Here is a 24,816-nt window from a genome sequence, read left to right on the forward strand (position 1 = left end):
CTCTCTCTCTCTCTCTCTCTCTCTCTCTCTCTCTCTCTCTCTCTCTCCTTGCCCCAATCTCCCTCCCACTCCCTCTATCTCTATCTTTGTCTCTTTCTCTCTCAATGTCCCTTATAAAATGAAGGTAGCACTGGGTTCCAGTTCTATTGACAGCATGAGTAAATATAGAAAACCCCTTAATGCCTCCCATTTGTGAAATCAGGAACATTCAAAATTATCTATAAAATCCCTTCCAGTTCTAAATGCTATCCTCCTTTTTTCCTTTATTTTAACCAAACCTACCTTCTGACTAGTTTTCACCAAAGAGATTAGCTACAATTGTGCCATAAAATTAAGTATTGTATTAATGAGGAAAGCTCCTACTTCAAGATTGGGTAAGAATCTAGTTTCTTATTTATTAACTTTTTGGTTCTCTGTCTCTGTGATCTTGAGTAAGTTATATAAAATGAAAATAATATATGACTTACTGATTTTCCAAGATTACCATGAGTGAAGAGAAAGAGAACAAATTTGAAATGGCTTTGAAAGAAAGAATTATTTATTATTATTAGCAACTACTGCTTTGAGAAACAAAAACTCTGAACTTTCCAGAAAAAATAAATCATCATCAGTTATCCAAATTTTCATTTTAACAATGTGTAGTATACACTGTACATTCCTCAAACATTTTCTTTTGCTATTTAGCTACCCCTTCCCATCAGAGTTTTCAACCTTGACTGACAACATTGTCAATAGTACTATGACTGTGTATAAGGAAGCAATGAAGAATCTTTTACCAACTCCAGCTAAATCACACTACCTGTTCAACCTCCGTGATTTCTCTCGAGTCATTCAGGGTGTTTGTTTGTCAAGACCTGAAACCGCAGAAAGCCAAGGAACAATTAAACGCCTTTGGGTACATGAGGTAAATTTTAATGTAATAGAAAGCTTGATGAAGTTGGGCAAAGATCATTTATACCAAAACATTAAGATGAAAAATGAAAAATCCAGGCATTCTACTTCACTCATTCAACAAAGATACGTTGAGTAATGATTATTTGCAAGGTATTTTGCTAGGCACTGTGAGGACACAAAGAGGGAATGTGTAGTTATCATAAAAACAAAACCTTCAGATTGCTGATAGAAGTTTTCCCTTTTCATTGGAATGTTTTTCATGTGGTATGCATGTAATAATTCTGAAATTTGTTATTATTGAAAATGATGAGGGCCGAGATCAAAAGGAATAATAGTATTTTAATAAAAGCCATGCTGATAGAGATAAACTGACCACGCACCTGTAAGAAACCTATTCCAACCTCACCTCCGCCATTTACCTTTCCTCTCTCCGCAAGCTCCGGTAGCTAAAGAGGCCAGTAGCTAAAGAGGCAGGTAGCTAAAGAGGAAATTCCTCCTCACCCCGGAGATTTAAACTGTCCTCTGCGTGGAGACGTAGGCGTCCCCACGCCCAAAGAACCGGAACCGGAAACCAGTTGGACCACGGGAAATGTAGTTTTAAGGACCCCCACAGGTCCACAGAAGTTTGTCAAACACTATATTGAGGTTCAATCCTTCCAAATAGAACCCCAGGTGATTTTAACTAACACAAATTACTGTTTTCTCTTCTTTGAAATGTCCTCCCTCCTGCCTATTTGAATCTTAGAATGTTGTAAAATAAGCAATGTCTCTGACAATATCTTTAAATACATTACCTCTTAGTTTGACTTCTAATTAAACTAGCTCTGGAGAAGAAACAATTTTATTTATAAGCTGGTTTTAACTCATTTACTTGTTTTCATTGTTGAAAGTAGGTGCTAATAGAATTGCAAAGGAATCTGCTTTTCATTAATGCTTCATTGTGGTATGGAGGTGATCCTTGAATCCTACATCAGTGGATTATAAGCTCCGAAAATTTTTCCAATGCTGGAAAGGATTCAAATATTGTCCCAGTGACCAACTGTATCTGCCCTCACTGGAACAAGCTAGCTAACAAATAAGAGAATCAGCCCATCAGTTGACAAATTCTTTGGTTATATGCAATTCAAGAAAACAAAAAAAAAAATTTAAATGGCCCTCCCTGTGCATCCCTTTTTTCCTTCCATAAGTGGTGGAGTCACAGAAAAAAGGCAAGGGGTTCCCAGAATTGCACTGTTTTTAGGCTGTTTATAAACATTAATTATCATAATTCCAAATATCCTACCTTGGTCCAATTACCAATGTGTCAATATCAACATGGAAGAAGTGAACCAAACTGAAAAATCAATAGATTTTTCTTATGATAAACAAAATAAGAAGAGAAGAGAAAGTTGTAGGACGTGGAAAGGTAGCTCTAATGTTCTCTTTAGAGATGCTAACAAGTTGATGGGCTTTGTTACAAGAAACTGCATTTCATGAGACGTGTTTTTTTCTTTATGTGATGAGCCTAAGCAAAAAATCCTCACAAAGATAACTGCAACTTATGTAGCAACATCTGCTAATGGTAAAGTTATATTTTACATAATTTTGCCAAATCCTCTAAAACAAATCAAGTTATATTTTGACACTTAGTTATTTCAATGAAAAAAACTTGGTATAAGAGAGGGTAACAAAAATACATATTTTTGGAATATATAGAAAATGGAAATGGAATAATTTTTGGAATATATGGAAAATATGGCATGGATTTGAGAAACAAGAGCCCAAAGTCTTATAAAAGCCTAGAGTCTATATACCTTGAATTCCTTCTTCCAGTAAAGTGTTGTAAGACTTTGGCCATGGCAACAGAAAGGAAGTGAATAAGCATTATTTTATTTGATCAACTAGTTGACTCCACACAAGATTCAAAATAATAAAACTGCCCCTTAATAAATGGGAAGTAAGTGGTTGTATTAGAATTGGCCATCTATGTTACTGTCAAATCAATTTACTAAAAGAGCGAAGGTCAAAATCAATGTCAAATTATGACATCATGAAACAAAAGCTTTTGTCTGACCTTATTCAAATGAGCCAATAATGCCAAAACTGAGAAATTTTAAAAAGTCACACTATATACCACAATATTGACATTCTTAAAAATAAAAGATTTAATCATTGTTAAATTACCTACCAAAGAGGATAAAGAGAACCCAGATATAAGCTTAGCCAGCAAATAAATGGTGTTCTTGTCCAGCCATAAGAGATGGAGGCCTAGAACAACACCATATTAGAAGACAAACTAATTCATCAAATTTTACTGAGAAGGACAGTGATAAATTATGAGCATTGTTCCTTTTTTAAATCAAAAAAGCAGCTGAAGTAAAAAATCCACAGAATACTTGGAGAGTGAAATAATAATAATAATACATTTATACATTACTGTGAGATTTGCAGTATGTTAGATTTGCATTCATTCTCATTTAATGCTCATTGAGCCACACTGGACCGAGGACAACAAAGAACTGTACAATGCAACAAATAGGTCGATATTTTTATTGGATGGTCTGGTTCCCAATATGTTATAAAAAGAATTAGAAATGGCATTTGAGAAAGAGTAGCTGGACAAAACAAAGAGCAAGCTTAGGAAATCTCTAGTGGAGATTATATGATCTTGAAAACAATGAAGAATTGCTTTTACAGATGTCTCAGAGCAGGGAATTTGTAAGCTCCATGAGGGTAGGAATGTAATTTTATTCCTTTTAAAATAATATCAGCATATTTCCTTAGATCATAGTAAATTTTCAATAAATATTTTTGAATTAATTTTATAATCTAATGCAAAGTGAAAAATTAAGTAGACATAGTTTAAGCTTAATTTTATTTATTTATTTATTATTTTTTATTTATTATTTATTATTTATTTATTTATTTATTTATTTATTATTATCCCTTCTTGTACATTTTAATAATTTGGATTAGCTATTATGATTTTATTAAATAGTTTTTAGATTTTATTTTAGGAAATTGAGATAAGATGTTTTTATGGACTTAAATTCTTGCAACTTTTAATTTCCCATTTAAGTGATATTTAGACTATAAATTTATGATTCCAAAAGAGTTAAACAGTGCATTTAATTCAGTGGTGTTATGATTAAAAATCAGGATGGCTGATATTAGAAGGGAGAATAGTATTTTAATAAAAGCCATGCTGATAGAGATAAAATCATTAGACCACGCGCCTGTAAGTATTCAAACTCCTGCCTTAGCCATTTTACCTTTCGTACCTTTGCGCGCTCAGGTAGCTAAAGAGGAAGTTCAAAGTCACTTCCCCCTATTTAAAACAGTCCCTCACTTTGAATATGTAATCCAAAAATAGGAAACCCATTGGACCACGGGAAATGTAGTTTTAAGGTCCCCCACACTATATTGAGGTTCAATCCTTCCAGATAGAACCCTAGGTGATTTTAACTAACACAGTGGTTGGTGCTATGTAGACAAAAAATGATTGTTTGGACATATTTTTCATATCCAACATTTTTTTGGTGAAGATATAAAAGAATGGGACTAGGTAAAATTATTAAGTATGTCTAGTCATATGCTTTCTTCTATTAAAAGTCTTCTAAGAAATCACCTCAGAAAGTTTAGCAACATCTGCTGGTAGAATTCTTTTTGCACCAAAAATACCTGATCTCTGTGACATTTTAGCAGTGATAGTCAAAGATGAATGAGAAAAACCAAGGAAACACGGTAGGACATGTCCTCCTGGTTTCCCTATCTAGAGAAAAGGAGTCCAAGAAGAACATGAGAAGGCATCCAGTTGCCAGTGATCTCTTAATTGTCAAATCTAATGACCTTTTCTCAATCTTGAGAATCAACAAGATAATTTGTCTACGTTTCTTTGTTCCCTTTCTTATGGCCAGTAAGAAATGGAAGAAGAAATGTAGACAAATTATCTTGTTGATTCTCGCCTCAATGAGAGCAGAGAATATGGTTTCTTTTAATAAATTAAATTATCTTAGAGTTTAAAACATTCAGAAATCCATTAGAGATATATTTTTCTGAATTTTTCAAACTCCTCTGTCCATCTTTCCCATTCCTCCAGAATGAATGAGAGAGATTTATTTTCTTCAAAATTCCATTGTGACCACAGACAAATACAACAATAAAACTTAAGATTCAAATTGATCAGAGACACGTAGACACAACATATAGACACACAGACTGATCAAGGACACATTTCCCATGCATTTCACACGTACTCTAACAAATATATGACATCCTATCAAAAGATCAACAAATCACATCCTTCATTGCTAAAGAAATCTGGAGAAAAAAGAAAGCTTATTATTCAGAGAATTGGTTAACTCTAGCAAGGAACTGGCTAAATGAAGATGAATTTTTGGATTAATTTAGTCATTGGTGGGACCGGTGGTTGGCCTCCTTTCCATCTTCCCTGAAATCTCTTATCAGGTAATCTGTAACCATTTCGATGGAATTTGGAATTACAATTTTTCTTCCAGTGGTAACCTTTCTCACATCTGGGACACAGAGAGTTAGGGGCATTGGAACAAGAACTTTTTACAGCCTTTGAGCCCTTAATTATTTCAGAATATGTTTTTCCTTTCAGGGCTGCCGCGATGGCTATACCCTGCATATATGCTGGAGTAAAGTCCTCACAAGCTTTCATACAGTCACTAATAGTCCCAGATTCTTTACCATTTTGAAGCATGCTCTGACACACATTATTGGCATTGTCATAGGCAAACTTTCTGACTATTATCTGTATCATCATCATTTGTATATTTTTTTACTTCTTGATTTAATCTTTCTATAAATTCTGTATATATTTCCTCTGTGCCTTGTCTAATCTCGACCAAACCTGTGGACAGTTTCTTACTTACTGGGATTCTTTTCCATGCCTCTAAGGCACACTTTGTACATTGAATTAGAGCTTCTCTGGGTAAATTAATCTGATCGGCATGTAATTCCCATTCATCTATTCCAAGTAACATTTCTTTAGTAACTCTGGTGCCCTGTTTCTTATTAATGGCTGACTTCCGTTTTGCCAGTTCATCAAATTCTGATTTCCAAAAGAGGTAGTCCCCTGCAGAAAGGGAATATCTCGAGGTCTGAATCCAATCAAAGGGGGTCATCCAAATTGTCCCCAAAGTTTCCACCAAATTTAAAGTGTATGGAGAAGCAGGACCATATGAAGCACAAGCTGTCTTAATTTCTTTTAACACTTTGTAGGGAAGAGGTTCCCATTTAGGAGCTACTTCTTCATCATCATCCAATTCATCTACTCTAAAAATAACTGGGAAACAGAATGATACGTCTCCATCTTTTCGAGCATTTTAGGGCCCCTTTAAAACCTATATTCAGGGGCTGTGGCTGTGGAACTGGAGCTTCAAGTGGCAGAGGCTCCTCTGCTCTTATCTCTCCTCTTTTGAAGAGAGGTTTTTAGGTGGGGGAAGGTCCCCTGCTAGTGACTTTTTCATTCGAATTTTAAAGCTCAGTTTTGATTTACTTTGAGCCTTTTCCTCCTCCTCTGATTCTAACACTGAAACCTTAAAGATTTCATTCTCTGCATTTTGACCAGATAAAAAAGTTGTTTTTTCAGCAGCCAATGAAATTTTTTCTGGCACTTGTTCTGATCCATGCTCAGTATAATAATTTTTCAAATCAAATCCACGGGCTACAATTTTGAATAAGATCAAGAAATTTAGTGAACTGTTCTTTACTAATTTTTGCTCCCCATTTCCTGAGGGTGTACTTAGTTATATCAATAAAAAGAGTTTTTTTCCTTTGATTCACTGTGTCCCATCCTGTTCATCTATTCGTTTACTTCTAGTGCCTTCCCTTAAGGGGAGAGTTCTGAAAACTCTGGATTTCTTGCCCTTCTTTGGGAAGAAACTAAACTGTCGTAATTTGGGAGTTGTCTGAGCGGGAGGGCAAATATTTACCTGAATCCAGTGATCCAAGGTCCCTGTTCAGGTGCCAAATGTGGAGATCTCTTTATCATCTCTGATAATCTGATAAGGACAGTTTAGTTGATAAGGAAATAAAGACAGAACAAGGGAGTTGTCTTTTACCTCATGCTTCTAGCTCTGGCTCCAGGAGCATGGAGTTTATTATATATATTTCAAGACTCATTTCACACAAAAGAACCCTGCCAAAACTTTGCAGATGTGCAGAAGTTACAAATTATGTCACATCAAAACACAAAACATTGGCTTCAGAAATAGACCAAGGCCAAGGCTGAATTTTGACTAGGTTCTTATCAGAAAGTCAAGTTGAGGAGTATCCCTCTCAGGGTTGAATTGCCCCCCACTAAGATTTTGGCCTTGGCTATACCAGGCAGCAGCATTCCTTGCTGTGTTAACAGTGTTAACCCTTTAAATTCAGGTTTGATAGGAACTTAAAGCTTTTCAATAAGGCCATAATACTTTTCAACAAGAAATCACAAGGATCAGAAAAGGGGTCAAAAGAGGAGTCTCAGATTTTTATCTATTCTCTTATTGGCTTCCCACAGAACATGTCCTCCTGATTTCCCTTTCTAGAGAAAAGGAGTCCAAGAAGAGCATGAGAAGGCATCCTGTTGCCAGTGATCTCTTAATTGTCAAATCTAATGACCTTTTCTCAATCCTGATCTTTTTGGACTTCTCTACCGCTTTTGACAATTATTAAACACCTCTCCTCATTCTTTTACTCTTGCTCAGCCTCCTTTATTGATTCTTTATCTATGGCATATTCTCTATTTGTGGTTGCCTCCAAAAGGCTTGATATGGAACCCACTTCTCTTTTAGTTCTATGCTGTCTCACTCACTGATCTCATCAGCTCCTGTGGGTTCAATTATCATCACTAAGAAGATGATTTCTAATCCTATATATCTGCCCCTGGGCTCTCTTCTGAGCTATAGCATTTACTACCAACTGCTCTATGCTTATGTCAAAATGAATGTCCCACAGACTTTTCCAGTTCAACATGTCCAAAAAAGAATTCATTACCTTTCCCCCAGAAACTTTTCCCTCTTCTAAAATTTCTCATTACTCTTGAGGACACTTCCATCCTCCAAGCCTCTAAGATTCAAAATCTCTTTGTCATCTGCTACTCTTCCTTTCACTTACCCCTACATATCCATTTGATTGTTAAATCTTGTCATTTTTACCTTCATATTTCGCATGCATACATCTCCTTTCTCTCCATTCACAGTTATAGTCTTATTTCAAGCCTTTATCCCTTCTCACTTGAACTATTTTCTTTTTTAAAAGAAAAACTCTTTTATTTTTTATTTTTATATTAATTCCCCCAATTACATGTAAAATAATTTATCATTATTATTTTATTGTTTTTTTTAATTATTAATACCTTTTCTTAGAAAATTTGAGTTCCAAATTCCAGCAGCCTTCTAACTGGTCCTTCTCTCTGGCTTTACTTTATGCATAGAATTCTTTGCCCTCTGACCTACACCTATTAGCATCCTTGACCTGAGCCTTACTCAGCTCAAAAATCCATCTTCTGCAGGAGTCCTTTCTCTGTCTACCCCTTTCCTACCTCTAGTGGATGCTATTGTTTTTTCCTCTCAGATTATCTTTCGTATACTCTGTATATATCATGTGTATACTTAATTGTTTATACATTTCCTCTTCTATGAAAAAATAAATTTCTTGAAGGCAGGGTCTATTTTTCACTTTCTTTGTATCTACAACAATGGAGTACCTGGAATATAATAGGTATTTAATAAATGTGTGTCAACAGACTGATTGACTGCCAGGGAATTTTTATAAACATCTGACCTACCTTTCTCTTATTCTGCTCATAGGATATTGATCCGAGATCCTAGAATTGTAAAGGTCCTGGTCTCTAGCATAATTTAGTAGCAATGATTATTTTGCCTCCTGCCTTGCTAAGTATCCTTCTAGCCATATTTCTCCCTTATACAAATTTTATGTTATACTGGCCCACTTATTATTCCTCACACATCATCCTCCATCTTCTACCACATGAACTGGTTCCAATTTATCATTCCAGCCCCAGTGGAGCACACTATTCCCTCCATACTCTGTGATTTAGCCAGGCTGGCCTTTATATTGTTTTCCTTAATCACAAAACTTTATTTCCCATCTCCCTGCCATCCCCTTTGCCTTTAATACACATTCTTCTTATTTCTACCTCATAGGATCTTCTTCCTTTAAGATACATACAACTCAGAGACCATCTTCATCATGAAGCCTTTCCTTATCCCTCCAACTTCTAGTGTCTTCCCTTCCAAATTACCTTGAATCAATTACTTTGTATATACTTGTATTTATGCTAAAGGACTAAACCAATAAAATCTGCTGGAACCCGACTGTACTTACAGACTAAGCCATTGCCCATAGTTGCATGGAAATAACAGTGATCAATAAATATTTACAAATAATATTTCAACTTGAAATTTTAAAAAATTTCCTCAAAGTCTGAACCCCTGATAGTAAGCTATATTCTGCTATAGGATTATTAAGAGATATTAGGTTCTACTTCCAAAAGTTTGGGGCACATCATTTACCTTCTCTAGTCCTCAATCTTCAAGTCTGTAAAAGGGAAGTCTTTCCATTTAAATGCTCGCTAAGGGCCCTTAGATTTCTACCTGTATGTTAGCTAAGAAAATAATCATACCATTTTGGTATTTATGAATGTAAACTCAAATTTTATATATTGAATAAATGAGAGAATTGGTAAGTGCTCAAGTATGTTTCTTTGTTAATACTTTAAATTTAATGCCACGTTAGCATTTTGGAGGTCTACAGTTTTATCAATGTGATTAGTCCCCTCTTTTACTCACCAAAGATATTATTAATCAAAAAATTAATCACCTAGCAGTCAGCCTTCTGATTATGAGCCAGATTTTCCACACTTATATTAATCTGGCCCCTGAATGGCAAACAGATGTTTGACTAAGCCTATTCTAGCTTTCCTATAGCTTGGTAAAACCTACTGGAATTTGTACTCTGCTGAAATAACCTTAAAAAACTCAAGGTCACTCCCAAACCACAATGAGGAGTTTAAATAGAAATCTAGTTGGGAAATATCCATTTAAACCTAATAGAATTTTCTTGAATTATTTCCATGATCTTTTCTATAGATTAACTTTATTTAAGTAACAATAAAAAATAATAGCTTTTGCTACTGAGTATTTTCTTTTTTATTATTTAGGTACTTAGAGTATATTATGATCGTCTACTTGATAATACAGATAGAGCTTGGCTTGTGGGTTATATCGAGGAAATGATGCAAGAATACATGAATGAAAATTTTCATCAACTTTTTAAAGCCTTGGACTTCAATGAAGATGGAATAGTGGAAGAAGATGACTTACGCAGTTTAATGTTTTGCGATTTCCATGATCCCAGAAGGGAAGACACTAACTACAGAGAAATCAGTGATGTAGATGGTCTGCGAGTTGTGGTTGAAGGTCATCTGGATGAATATAATTCTATGACTAAGAAAACTATGCAGCTGGTATTGTTTCGGTTTGCCATAGAACATATAAGCAGAATTTCCAGGATCCTTAAGCAACCTCGAAGTCATGCTCTTCTGGTTGGTGTTGGAGGCAGTGGTAGACAGTCAGTTACCCGACTAGCTGCCCATATGGCTGATTATACACTTTTCCAGGTTGAAATATCCAAAAGCTATGGTTCTTATGAATGGCGTGAAGATTTAAAACTCATCTTAAGGAAATCCTCTGAAGGAGAGATGCAGGGTGTTTTCTTGTTTACAGATACCCAGATTAAAAGGGAATCATTTCTGGAAGATATTAACAACTTGCTAAATGCAGGAGAAGTTCCAAATCTTTTTGCAGTAGATGAAAAGCAAGAAATATGTGAAAAAATGCGTCTGATAGATCGCCAGAGGGATAGAACAAAACAAACAGATGGTAGCCCCATAGCTCTATTTAACATGTTCATTGATCGCTGTCGAGATCAACTCCACGTGGTCCTAGCCATGAGTCCAATTGGAGATGCATTTCGTAATCGTCTAAGAAAATTTCCAGCTCTTGTTAACTGTTGCACCATTGATTGGTTTCAGGTACTGTCTTCTACATTTTAAATTTGCATTTTCAGCTGTGGGAACACTGTCTTCCTCATATTATATTTTCCTATCATATAAAAGCTATTTTAGCAAAATGTTCTGGTTGGGTAAAGTCAAAAGAGTAAAAAATATTTTCTCAGAGTCTCCTTTGAGAAATCAAGATAATAAGAAAATTATGCACTATCCATCTCTAATAATAAATTTTATTAATGAAAATTTAAGTGATTATAAGTATGCAGAAAAAATTTTCCTAATTCTTCCTTTTATCTTAACTGGGTAATTTTCCAAGGCAGTAAAATGAAGAACATTTTCCACTGGGTGTCTGTGTGTAAAGCTAGGGAATACAAATCTCTAATTCCTAAATAACCTCATGAAGCCTATTCATGGTAATCTTCTTAGTTTCATGATTTTATCACCACCCTAAAACTTGGTACTGTTTCTTGTACATATGTCCTCAGGAATGTAATTGTTCCATACTTCCCCACCTCTAATTTTCCATATTCCTTGTGGTATTGTCATAGCAATCAATCAGTCTTTTTTAGTGCAAAACAAGCTGTTATAAGCTGGATAACATTCATCTATGAACGAACAATATACAATAAATAATTATAAGTATTTAAAGTAGCTATAGAACATACGGCTTACTTTTTCTGTAATTCCTTAATATGGAAAGTTCATCCAGGCCCCAAATCCCACTTATAATATATTAGAGGACCTCTAAGGCACCTTACAACTCTAAATCTGTGGTCAAATAATAATAAGTAGCATTTATGTAGCATTTTAAGGTTTTCAAAGTGCTTTATAAATATTATCTCATTTTGTCCTCACAACAACCTTGAGATGCAAATGCTAATTTTTATACATTGCATTATATTATATATATATCATATGTATGTTTATCATATATTGTATATATTATATATTATCCTCATTTTACAAATGAAGAAACTGAGTCAGGCAAAGGTTAAATGATTTGACTGGGGTCACACAGCTAATAAGCGAGATGTAATTTGAATTTGGGTCTTCTTAATTCTAGATCCAGCTTTCTAGCTACCATGTGAGCTAGTTAGCACTGGAGTTGCAAAATCTCTTCTCCTGAAACTCCAAAGCAAAGGAATTGGTTTTAACTCATTTTCTCTGCACTACCGTCATTGTTGCTTTAATTTCTAATTATGGATTCAAGATGGTCACATAATGGATAAGAAGTCATACAGAGATTAAGCACACAATCTAGTGCGTAGACTATGGACTTAAGATAACTCTAAGCCCTGGCTGATAGGAAGCTATGTACATATTAGGGACACCAATGGTTTAACTCATTGGGCCCTTGGCCAGAGGAGAGAATCAGGCACTAAAAGAAGAAAAGATGTTTTCTAGGACCTTGACTCTTTTTTGTTGTAAATTTCCAATTTATCTGGTAACTCCAATACTAATGATATCTTATACATAAAATGACAATGACCCAGGCCTAAGAGATAGAAACAGAAAACCCAGTGCCAAAAAATGGCAAAAAACACATTTTTCTTTTTTGTTCCATCCTTTTTTTTCTCTTAAAGATTATAGCTATGTTTTCCATGAATAGCAATCTCTCACTGGGTTCCTATCCTATTGTAAGCTGTAGTACTCCCGCTGCTGCTTCCTAATAGAAACTAAGTTTCCGTTCAGTTCTTTTTTATTCAATATCCCTTCCATTAATCCCATTAGGAATTTCCCCAAATATCAGGTCCAAATAATTTTACAAAGGTTTTTTTTTCCTTAAGTGGTGGACTCATATTGATTCAGCCATTCAATAAAAAAGGATATATTTATTCCTACATAGAAAGAAGGAAAAAACTGAGTAATAGTAATTCTACTAAGACAAATAAACTTACATTTAGGTTTTCAATCAACATAGACATGTTTATCCATAAAGTTATTACTAATTTTATTGATATATTTTAATGGAGATTTTCAGTAAAATTTTCATATTCAACTACATTCAGGAACTTGTGGTATTAATTCAAATAAAATTATTTTTTCTGATGGAAGGAAAATATTGAGAATTTTTTTAAGATTTTCTTAAGTTAGATGAAATACTAAATTGTTTATCTTAAATCTAGACATGGCCTGAAGATGCACTACAAGCAGTTGCTTCACGCTTCTTACAAGATATTGAAATGTCAGATGAAACACGAGATGGCTGTATTGATATGTGTAAAAGCTTCCATACATCCACTATTGATTTATCTCGTTCCTTCCATACTGAACTTCAAAGGCACAACTATGTGACTCCTACTTCTTATCTTGAATTAATTTCTACTTTCAAAGTTTTACTGGAAAAGAAAAGGAAGTAAGAATGAAATTTCACTTTGTTAAATCATCTTAACTGGCATATATATATTTGCCTATAAATAGAGCTTTAAATATAAATTTACTGAAAATGATTATTTTTAGCTCATAGGTTATTATGGGATATTTGTCCTCATTCTACACATGGCTTCTATGATATGCTTTGATTTAAAATTTTTAAAATTGCTAGGTGAGGAGCAGCTAGATAGCTCAGTAGATAAACTCAAGTTTAGACATGAGAGATCCTAGGTACAACTGTGGCCTCAGGAATTTCCTAGCTGTGTGACTCTGAGCAAGTCACTTAAACCCAATTACCTGGCTTTACCACTCTTCTTAATACTTAGTATCAATTCTAAGACAGAAGGTAAGGGTTTTAAAAAAAGAATTATTAGGTGAGTTAAAAGAAAATTTGAATAAACATGGTAATTATTTTGAAATAAAGATGAATAATATGTTTAGAAGTGAGTTACTTGGGGAAATAGAAGGGCAGGATATTGTGTTCAGAGAGCTGTTTTTCAAACTTCAAGATCATGGGCATGGTCTATTTTGAGATGATGGTGAGATCTAAGACATGACTAGCCCTATAGGCGTGACTTTAACTAGATTAACAAGTAGAACTGAATAGTGAGAGGATGAAGAGACAAGAGAGTGAGAGACAATGGAATGAGGAAAGGGTAAAAGTCAATGCTTTATCCAACTGCTCCAAACCAAGAAGAGTAGAAAGTTAAGATGGAGCTTGGTTTTGGATGGAAGTCCTGAAAAGAACAAAAAATAGGTTTAGAAGGAACAAATATGAAGGGAGGAATGGAAGGACTGTAAACAAGGTCAGGGAAAATAATTTCCTCTTTGAAAAATAACTATGTAAATATATGTGAAAATCTTAAGTTTGCCTATCATGTGCTGCCTTGAAAAAGACTGTCGCTATAGGAGAAGCAGCATGGAGAGTGCTTAGAGTACTAGACTTGAATTCCTAATGACATGGGTTTGGATCCTTCTTTAGTCTCTGTGATCCTGGACAAATCACTCCACTCTCTTGACTTCAGTTTCCACATATATAAAATGAGGGTAGAGGACTTAATGGCTAGCTCCAAATATATGATCCTGTGATATTACAAAAGACTCAAGGGTGGTGGAAATATTTTATGAACGTACATTCACAATTGATGAATGGCATCTGCAGAAAGCTTATCATATAACTGATCTTTGTTACTTCTGGTTGCTTTCAGTGAAGTAATGAAAATGAAAAAACGGTATGAGGTGGGATTAGAGAAACTGGACTCTGCCGCATCACAAGTGGCCACAATGCAGTTTGAATTGGAAGCTCTGCAGCCTCAGTTAAGAGTGGCTAGTAAGAAAGTTGATGAGATGATGGTAATCATTGAGAAAGAGTCCATAGAAGTTGCCAAAACTGAAAAAATTGTGAAAGCTGATGAAGCTGTAGCAAATGAGCAAGCTATGGCTGCAAAAGCAATCAAGGATGAATGCGATGCTGATCTAGCAGAAGCCTTGCCAATTTTGGAATCAGCTCTCTCTGCCCTTGACACTCTTACAGCCCAGGTAAGACTAATGATCCAATATGTATGCATTTACCATTGGGAAAACTAACCTTCATATCAGAAAAAATAACTTAACATTTGTTTCCCTGAAGTTTGGCTGGTTCTTGGGTATCTGCATTTTGTTCGTACTTCTAAGTTTCTTCTTTGAACATATTTCAATTTAAAACAAACAATATTCAAAGATAAACTACTGACTACTTTCATTAAAACTTATAGTCATTCTGTATTACTGATTCTGTCATTGCTGTGTGTTTCTGTTTTGAACTATTATCATAAACTTGCTCCTGACCCTCCCAGCAGCTGCTGCCTTAAGAAAGGGATCATGTGTGTATGTGTGTGTGTGTGTGTGTGTGTGTGTGAGAGAGAGAGAGAGAGAGAGAGACAGACAGACAGGCAGAGACAAGAGCAGAGACAGAGACAGAGACACAGAGGGAGAAAGAGAAAACATTTACCAGAGCAGAAGGGGTAGATATATTAATTAGGCAAGCATTTATTAGATACCTCCTATGTTCCAGGCATCCGGGCTAGGGACCATCCTTGGCCCAGGAGTGGTAAAAGGATGAAAAAGGAGGAGGGTTGGGCGTGGGGCTAGCAACCCCACCCTGTAAAAACTACACCTGCTAAAGAAACTGCAACCTAAAGTAGGGGCAGCTGGGCTAGCTCAGTGGAGTGAGAGCCAGGCCTAGAGACGAAAGGTCCTAGGTTCAAATCCAGGCTCAGACACTTCCCAGCTGGGAGACCCTGAGCGACTGTGTGACCCGTTGCCTACCGGTTGTGGCCCTATGCTCCTAGAATGGAGTCCCAGGATAAAAAAAAAAATGTTCCAGGCACTGTACTAGCCACAAAAGATATAAACAAAAACCCAGAAATAATCCTTGCCCTCAGGGTGCTTATATTTTACTAGAAAGAACTTACCTCATCTTTAGTTTTGTTCCCACCACCCACTGATTCCTCTTGGAGTCTTACAACTCCAAGTTTCCTTTTTGAGATTATCAACTCCACTTGTGAAACATTTCTCCCTAACCAATGGTTCTGCCACTCAGATTTGTCAGAACTTGTACAGGTGCCTGTCTTTTCTTCCATGTATTTTAGGCCTTGTTCCATTGCCTTTTATTTATTTGTACTTCCAGCTTTCTTCTTTCTTCCACTTAAGACTTTTGTTTCCACTCAAGACTAGGAAGGCAGCATTTGGAATTTGAGAGCTAGAGGATAATAAGGGTAAGCTTTTATGCCCAAGTCTTTTTTTGCTTTTCTGATTTTGACCTTTCTATCAAAGTTGAATGAGTAAATCAGGGCTTGTTGGTAATAGTGAAATTTTCTTCTTTTCATGAGTAAATCAGAGGTTAGGGGTAATAATGAAATTTCCCTCATTCTATAAGATAGGATCAGTAAAAGAATATTATTTGAAAAAGTTGTTGCCATTTTCTCAATTCCTAGTGTCCTTCTATAATTTCACCTACTCGCCCTCAGACACACAAACCAAGAGATGAAAGTAAAGTAGTGCTATGGTTTCAGGGCTGTGGCTTGGGTTGGAAATGGATCATTGTATCCCCTTTATCATTTACTATTAGTTTACTCACTCTAAACTCAGCCATTAGGTGACTTCTATTTCTTCTTGATTCAGTTTCACATCATAACTCCTGTTGACCCTTCCAGAGTTTCATTTCTCTTCTTATTCTGTAGGTATTCAATCATTTTCTCTCACTGGGAATCCTTGCCATTTTCATCTGATTCCTTCTGTCTCTCAAGTGACCATTCCATCCTACTCCTCAGTCGCTAAATTGTCTTCCCTTATCTTAAATGCTAATTATGATACCTGATACTCACTGAATCGCAAGAATCTGGTTTGTTAAGACAGTAACAGGTCCTCAGTATAGATATTAGTACATTAGTTTATATCCATATCTGCCTGATAACTTGCAATAATTGTCAAATAGATTTTCATGGGTGTTTTGATTTAAAAGCCTATATAGAGATATATAAAGTAGGAATTTGGATCAGGACTCAAATCTTCTGGTGCAACAGTGTCTTAGTGGCCAGGCCAAAGACTTATTTGTAGGCTCACACTGTGGATTAGAAATTCACACCACTAGCCCTACATTTAATTAGTGCTAAATTATAATGGGCAAAGAGGTAGAATAGCTGAAGAAATCTGTTTGTAGGGCAAATGTAGAAGGGAAGACAGGATTTAAAAGTAAGTAGACAATTTAAAACTAATTTTTATTTGGGGTTGTGGGGCAAGAAGCACGGTCTATTTTTTACATAATCTCAAAATAAGAAAGTTACAGATAGTTTTAAATAGACTATTTCTTCATTAGTAATTGGGATGTTTTTATTTAAAGGATATTACAGTGGTAAAATCCATGAAGAGTCCACCTGCTGGTGTCAAGATTGTTATGGAAGCTATATGTATCTTGAAAGGGATCAAAGCGGATAAAATTCCTGATCCGTCAGGCTCAGGAAAAAAAATAGAGGACTTCTGGGGGCCAGCTAAAAGATTGCTTGGTGACATTAGATTTCTGCAGTCACTTCATGAATATGACAAGGACAATATACCTCCAGCATATATGAATATCATCAGGAAAAATTATCTGCCAAATCCGGACTTTGTTCCAGAAAAGATTAGAAATGCTTCCACGGCAGCAGAAGGTCTGTGCAAATGGGTTATAGCAATGGATTCCTATGATAAGTAAGTCCTAGTCTGAAAACTGATTTTTATGTATTACTTCTAAGACTCTTTTTATTCCATATTGATTAAAACATTAAAGGTTGTAAATATCTTAGGCTTGTGAGAGTGTCTTCTGTGTCTAATATCTCATGATTTTAAATAGAGAACAAGTTTATACATATAAGCATAAGTAGTGTAACACATACAGAAGATATGTAAAAATATTTTTGGTTACAACATTGAGAAATATTTTTGGTCACTATGTTGAGAAACATATCAGCAAAAGATAGCAAAAACTCTTAAAATCATTTATCCAAAAAAGCAAAAAATATAGACTTTACTACCAAAGAATAGACCTTCCTTAGAAAATCCTTATTGAATTTCTTCATTCTCTTTGAGGTTTCAGATATTTCAAAGAGCTTAATTTTCCTTACACTAATTTCTTATAGAGAACTTCTTCCTTCCTCCTTATTTCTATTTCAATATGAACTGGCTTTCTTGGTTATCTTCAAAGACTGTTAAATCTATTGTACATGGTATTTTGAAGCTACATATCAATTCTTACTTATGTTGCTCAATATAATTCTTTCTCACAGTTATTTCTTTTAACTGTTCCTGTATGCAGGTTCACTGGTTCCCTCATTTAAAAAATTTGCACGAGTTGGGGGTAGGGAGGAAGATAACAATAGTTTACTTCATGATAATAGTAAAATTTCTTGGAATAGCTTATGATATACTCAACAATAATAGATGTGAGGGTTGAATGTAATAATGGATCTGGGATCTGCTTTCCAGTGTTTCTCCTTCACCCCTTCCCACCCTAACCAACTCAACTGGAAAATGAGAGAATTAGACTAGATGACTTGTTTCCAAAATTCCTTTCAGCTTAAAAAAAACTCCATGATCTCAAGAATATCCATGAATAATATTTTATTGATAATTAAAAATAAATAAAACATGTCACATTCTATCCTTAGCAAGCAAAGTTGCTTTCCTAACCCTCTATGCACTTGAAATTGTGATAAAATAGTGGTGAGAAATTGGGCATGGTGCAGCTTGCTTTCTCAACCAGGTCCTCATTTGACTGACAGCTTACATTTATAAAATGGCAGACTGAGTTTAAGGATGCAGTCCGTGAGCAAAGAAGAGAAAATGTAAACCCTTATCAGTACTATTCCTTCCTTGATTAACTAATGTCACTGTCCACAGCCATAATAATGATTGAGGTTGAGTAATAAGCACACTCCTTTCCTATTCTTATTTTGTATACCAATACATATAGGAAATTAAAGTAAATATTTTGACAATGACATCTATAGAAATAGTTTAGCATTTTATCTTGAAGAATGAGAACAAGTCAGCTTGAAAATGCATGCTATGTTTAGCTTCCATTTTAGAGGCCTATGATGCTTTCCCTATATTTTATAATCTGGTACTTTCCTTTTCATAAATTGTTTATTGATGCTTGGTGTTGTGTTAGAAAAATCGATTGTATTATCAGTTTTTAATTAGTACTGAGGAAACTAGAAATGTATATTTGAGTATAAAGATGCATTATAAAATTTAAAATACATATTTCAATTATTTCTGTTGCTTTTTGCAGAGTAGCAAAAGTTGTTGCACCCAAAAAGATCAAGCTGGCTGCGGCTGAAGGGGAACTGAAAGTTGCTATGGATGGTCTTAGAAAGAAGCAAGCAGCCCTTAAAGAGGTGCAGGATAAGTTGGCCAAACTTGAAGATACACTTGAATTAAACAAACAAAAAAAGGCTGACTTAGAAAATCAGGTATGTAACAGTTAAGAATTAAGTTATTTAGGATAATTTTCAATTGTTTAATCATACTGCATTGGCCTACATGCATGCCATATTTGTCCTCCTCCCCTTCTTCCTCATACTTGTTTGCATAAATCCTGGGTGTGGCCTACATTCAGAGATTGGGAGGAGAGTATTTATTCTATTTGGGCTAATATAGCAATCTACATGTTCTCTCTTGTGGTCAAAATAAGAAATTAGGAAAAAATTGTTCACTGTTTGAATGTATATTTTTCAATCATCAGTTCTACAGATAACTCTAGTTTGTATTCATATCATCAGGAAAAATTATTTGCCAATTTCTAATTATATTTCTAGAAAGAAAAAAGAAAAATGTTCCCTTAGTATCTGAGCAAATAGGTTATCAAAATCAAATTATATAAAAAAAAAATTTTTACAACATCTACATACAAGCCATTGAAACAGGAGAAACTATCGAAAAAATCTGAGTCTTTTTTCTTAAGGAGCTACGTTTCTACTTGAAAAGATAACAAAATATATTGTAGTAAATGATATGGGATGGTGAGCACTATAAATATAGCACCACTTGGTGGAATGTCCCCCACTTTGGAGGATGTCTCACATGGGAGTGTAGTATAGCTCTTATAATTTCAACCTTCTCTGTGCAATCATACACATTCCTATGACCCTACTAGTTCATAATCCCACTCCCAAATGTATTATCTTTTAGTAGTTAACCAAAGAATACAATTCTCTTAAAGTAATGCCTTTAGTGAAATGACATAGTAAGAAAATTAGCAACTAAATACATCTTACCCAGGGGATTTGCTCTCCCACAAATAGAATCAGCTTTGGCAGGAAGAATAGATACGTATAAAGAACAGAAAAAGAGGGGCACATGCCTAGGGAACATAGGGAAAATTAACTCATGTTTGTCATAACTCAGGGCTGTTGATGTCTTTTTTAATTAAAAGTTTTTTTTAAATTAAAAAAATTCAGATTCCTTGTTGATAAAAACTTTAATAATCATTTTCTGACTTTTTGTGATCCATGTTCTCATTCTCCTCTTTATCTATGACCCCTCCCAAAACGATAGGTATTATGCTATAGATTGTAACTGTGTTATCATACAATACATATTTCCACATTCATCATAGTGGGAGAAAAGATACATTGCTTACACTAGAAAAAAGTTCATGGAGGAAAATGAAATGAAGAATGGTATGCTTAAATCTGCATTCAGATTCTGTCAGTTCTTTCTTTCATCCTGAAGCTCTTGGATTTGTCTTAGATCTTTGCATTGCTAATAATAGTTAAGTTATTCAGAATTGATCATTGTACATTATTGCTGATACTGTGTACAATATTCTTCTGGTTCTACTCACTTCACTTTGCATCTTTTCACTTAAGTCTTTCAAGGATTTTTTGTGAACATCTTGTTTCACTATTTCTAATGACCCAATAGTAGTCCATTACAATATATACCACAACTTGTTCAACCATTCCCCAATTGATGGATATCCTTTCAGTTTTCAGTTCTTTACCACCACAAAAAAGAATTGCTATACATATTTGTGTACAAGTATGTCCTTTTCCCCTTCTTTGGTCTCTTTGGGATACAGATCTAGGGTATGAATAGTTTTATGGTCCTTTGGGCATGGTTCCAAATTGCCCTCCAGAAACAACAGTGTATTAGTGTCCCAGTTTTCCCATTTCCTCTCCAACATTTGTCATTTCCCTTTTTCTGTCATGTTAGCCAGTCTGATAGAGGTGAGATGATACTCAAAATTTTTTTTAATTTGCAATTCTCTAATAGTGATTGGGAGCATTTTTTCACATGACTAATGATAGTTTTAATTTATTCACCTGAGAATGAATTACCTCTTCAAATATTTTGACAATTTGTCATTTGGGGCTGCTGATATCTGAGCATTTTGAAGGTAAGACCACCTGTTTTGGTCTCAGATGTCTGTTGAATGATCCTACATTAGACACGGTTAGATCCTGCTTGGCCGTAGACTCTGCTTCTGGCTTCCTACTGTACTCAGAGACTGCCTAATCTTCCTTCTGATATTTTCATCAGTTTGTCTCTGATGAACCTCTATTATAGGAGCAAATGAAGCAGATAGATGTCATTGGAGAGAGATCACATACAGCTTGGTTAGGGAAAGCTTTACAGGGCAGACAGAAAGTAAGGTAAAGCCACAAAGAAGGACTGGTAGGATTTGAATATATATGGAAAGGAAAGGAAGGAAAGAGCAGCATTTCAGTTAGAGGAAATAGAAATCAGAAACCAGTTAGAGGAAACAGAAACAGAAAGTCAGTATCAGGGTTGGGGGATAGTAAACTTGACTAAAGAGCAGGTTTGTATAGATGAATAGTTAGAAATAAGTATGGAAAGCTAGCCTGGGACTAGATTGTCGAGGTTTTCCTATGCCAGGCTAGAGTTTTGATTTGTTAAAGTAGCCCAGGACTGAATACTATTATTTGTGATGCTCCAATTTTAATTTCTTCAAAACCTTCAGATCCCCTTGTGGTTGGGGGCTTGGGGTGGGTAGTAAAATAGTATGTATTTTAGTAAAAATCTGATTCTGGGGGACAGTTAAGGCTGGAGGTTTTGAGTTTGTCTGGTGTCTCCTTGTGAGAGATTGACTATTTTCCCTCTCCTGTGGCTGTCCTTCTGATAGTAATATATAGGAATATATTGCTGATAGTAAAATCTCTTAGTTGAGCAGAACAGACATTACTGTCATTGGTCCCATCTTATATTTACTATACTTACTCCACTAGGATATTTTAGGATATTGGTGGAAGGTAAAGATGGAGGTCTGGGAATGTTCAAATAGAAAGATCTTTCAGTCCCTCAATTATGTATTATCTAAATTATCTAAATGATACTAGGGTGGTATTGGGATTTTAGATGGTTAAGGAATGATTGTTAAGACCCAGTATCAGAAGTATCTCAGGGTTTGGGAAGGCAACAGGAATACCAATAACTATTAAAATAGGGTTTATTTAAGGTAAAGGAAGGAAGGGAAGGGGATTGGGATGATCTAACTAAAGAATATAAATAAACCTCCCACCAAATCCAGTTGTTATCTTCTGCCATCTGGTATCTGCACTATCAATCACCTCTCTACCTAAAAGTCCCAGTTCCAACAATAAATACCTTTCACTTACCAAATTTCCCCCTTAGATGGTGAATAGAGGTGGTAAGGTTGGAAGGTAAGCAGGAACAGAACTAAAGGGAAAAGGTTCTCACTGACAGATGGCTTTAGGTTTCTCAAGCAGCTCTGTTGGAATATCTATCAGTCAGCAGCAACAGGATGCACACAGGAACACAGGAACAAGTAGTTGGATCAGAAGGACAGCCACAGGAGAGGGAGAATAGTCAATCTCTCACAAGGTCCACCCAAGGAGATCAGACAAACTCAAGACCTCCAGCCTCAACTGTCCTCCAGAAGAAGCTAGGATTCTGGAACCTTCCTATCTGCCTTTTCAGCAGCTCCTGCTCCTGCTCTTTCCTTATTTCCTCATAACACCCCCTATCTAGTGTCTCCTTATGCATCTTCTGTTTTCCAGAAGATATAGCTTGCCTAGGCTATTGGTTTACACCCTGCTATACCTACCTACCTATGAGAACAGCAGTTTTCTCAGTCCTAAGTTTGTTCCCTGATTCCCACAGGCAGCCAGTTCTTTCCCCTTAGACCTTCCCATGTTTTTAGTCTTTTAGTGACTGCACACAGCATCACACTCTCTGCTTCCTCAAAGTTCTTTCTTCTCATGGGCTGAGGCAGGGCAGGAGTAAACAAATACTCTCTTTGCTCAGGACAAGTTCTCCTGGTCTATTAATATGTTCTTTCAGAGTGTTTCAGAGAAGAAGACATGCAATCCCCCGTAGTACACAAGTTATGTCCCAAAAATGATAACTCCAAGCAAACTGAAGCAACATCATGAGGTGGGAAAGCACTGTGCAGAGGAAATAAGGACACCTAACTTCTGGCTTAAATCCTACTGCTACTAATTAGTTCTATCACCCTGGGAAGGACTTCCAGCTTTGGGATTTCTATGATTATTGCAATCAGTTCCTAATAATAAGCCTGAGTGAACAAAGAGGCTAAAATTGTAAAATGACAAATTTCTACTTATGAGGATTTATATATGGAGAAAGTGTCTGCTTTTGTGAATAGTGGCACCAAGTAGTAATATAACTTGCCCTGGCTGGTATCACAATGGCTAGCTAACTCCCGGTAAGTCATTGGTCATTGTAGAAACCCAGCTGTATTAATTAGGGTATATTTTTCTAGTCCACTTTCAGATGGGGTTGAAATATGAGAAAGACTCCAGCTTCTTGAATGATGATATATGATCTTCCATCTGTCACAAAGAGATCTTGTTCTTTGCAGTACAAATTTTCACCAAACAATTTCCCTTGATGAACATGGTTTGGGAAATATTGGTTTGAATTTTAAGAATATTATTATAACAAATAAAATTCTTGAGTCAGTATTTCTAAATTTTAAATTAACTTATTAATTGACCAGTCGAGACATCATCTTTATATACCCCTTGTGAGCTCTCTATTTAGTCCCCTCCTGCCCCCCGGACATCCCAAGATGTCTCTGATTGATAGCCACTGAGGAGGTAGACTTAGAGATCTCAGCTCCTCCTTCATTACTTCATCACAAGAGGGGACTGCTGTGCTGGGATGCAGAAGACACCAATAAATTCAGCCAAGTGGCCAGACCATGGTACTTTAAATGAGTCCAACATGGCTGCTAAAGCTTGCTGGCTTCCCTTAATCTTTCAAGTGGGTCCAGGTTCAGCCTGGCTGCTCTACCCTGCCCTTTATACCTTTTACTCTTTTAAGATCTTCACCAAAGAAAGGGGGTCCCAACTTAGATTCATAGTCTGGGGAAGAAACTGTTTCAGCCTGGCATTGAGAAGAGGGCTGACTAAGGAGAAAAATGATTTTACATAATATCATAATTTGATATTATTTTTCCACATTATTATTTTTCCAATTAGGGGATCTTTGAAGGAAGATATATGTCAGCCCTTAATTTTGGCACTTTGTTATAAGAAACACTTTTTTTAAAAACCTAGAAATTCTTTTTCTTCTATAAGAATAATTTTGTTTAAATGCCTAAACTTCTCTTGACATTGTCTTCTTCTTATGTATATTCATGTTGTCCCTAGGGCTTAGCACAATACCTTTTATTTATTAAATACTTAATAAATTATTTTTCATTAATTAATTCACTAAAAGATGTACAGAGGAAGGAATAGGTAAAACCCTCTCCTCTAATCAGGAATAATAGTTTTCTCATTATGGGTTTGGCACAAATAGTTGAATGGAGTGGCAGATGTTTGTACCTCTTCTGTTAGGTATAGTGGAACTAGATAATAGGAAGATGATTTATGTATGTTGAAATGAACTACCTTATATACCATGAAAGAAAAGAGCATAAAGTGAAAATGAGAGTAAATATCAGGGACCTTTCAAAGCAGAAAATAACTTATTGTGCTTGAGCCAATTCTTTTTCCCAT

The 24,816-nt window shown here is 35.5% G+C and overlaps 1 protein-coding gene across 1 annotated transcript in view; it reads left to right on the plus strand.

The window, feature by feature from the left end:
• DNAH7 (dynein axonemal heavy chain 7) overlaps nt 1-24,816 on the plus strand; it is a 371,101-nt gene that overhangs the window by 240,870 nt on the left and 105,415 nt on the right. The window contains exons 38-43 of the mRNA XM_044669069.1: nt 685-904; nt 10,067-10,939; nt 13,042-13,271; nt 14,497-14,827; nt 17,169-17,515; nt 19,098-19,278. Of these exons, the coding sequence (XP_044525004.1) occupies nt 685-904; nt 10,067-10,939; nt 13,042-13,271; nt 14,497-14,827; nt 17,169-17,515; nt 19,098-19,278 (2,182 nt within the window). The remainder of the gene's footprint in view (nt 1-684; nt 905-10,066; nt 10,940-13,041; nt 13,272-14,496; nt 14,828-17,168; nt 17,516-19,097; nt 19,279-24,816) is intronic.

Source organism: Gracilinanus agilis, chromosome 3 (assembly GCF_016433145.1).
Source record: "Gracilinanus agilis isolate LMUSP501 chromosome 3, AgileGrace, whole genome shotgun sequence".
In the NCBI taxonomy this organism is placed as follows: domain Eukaryota; kingdom Metazoa; phylum Chordata; class Mammalia; order Didelphimorphia; family Didelphidae; genus Gracilinanus; species Gracilinanus agilis.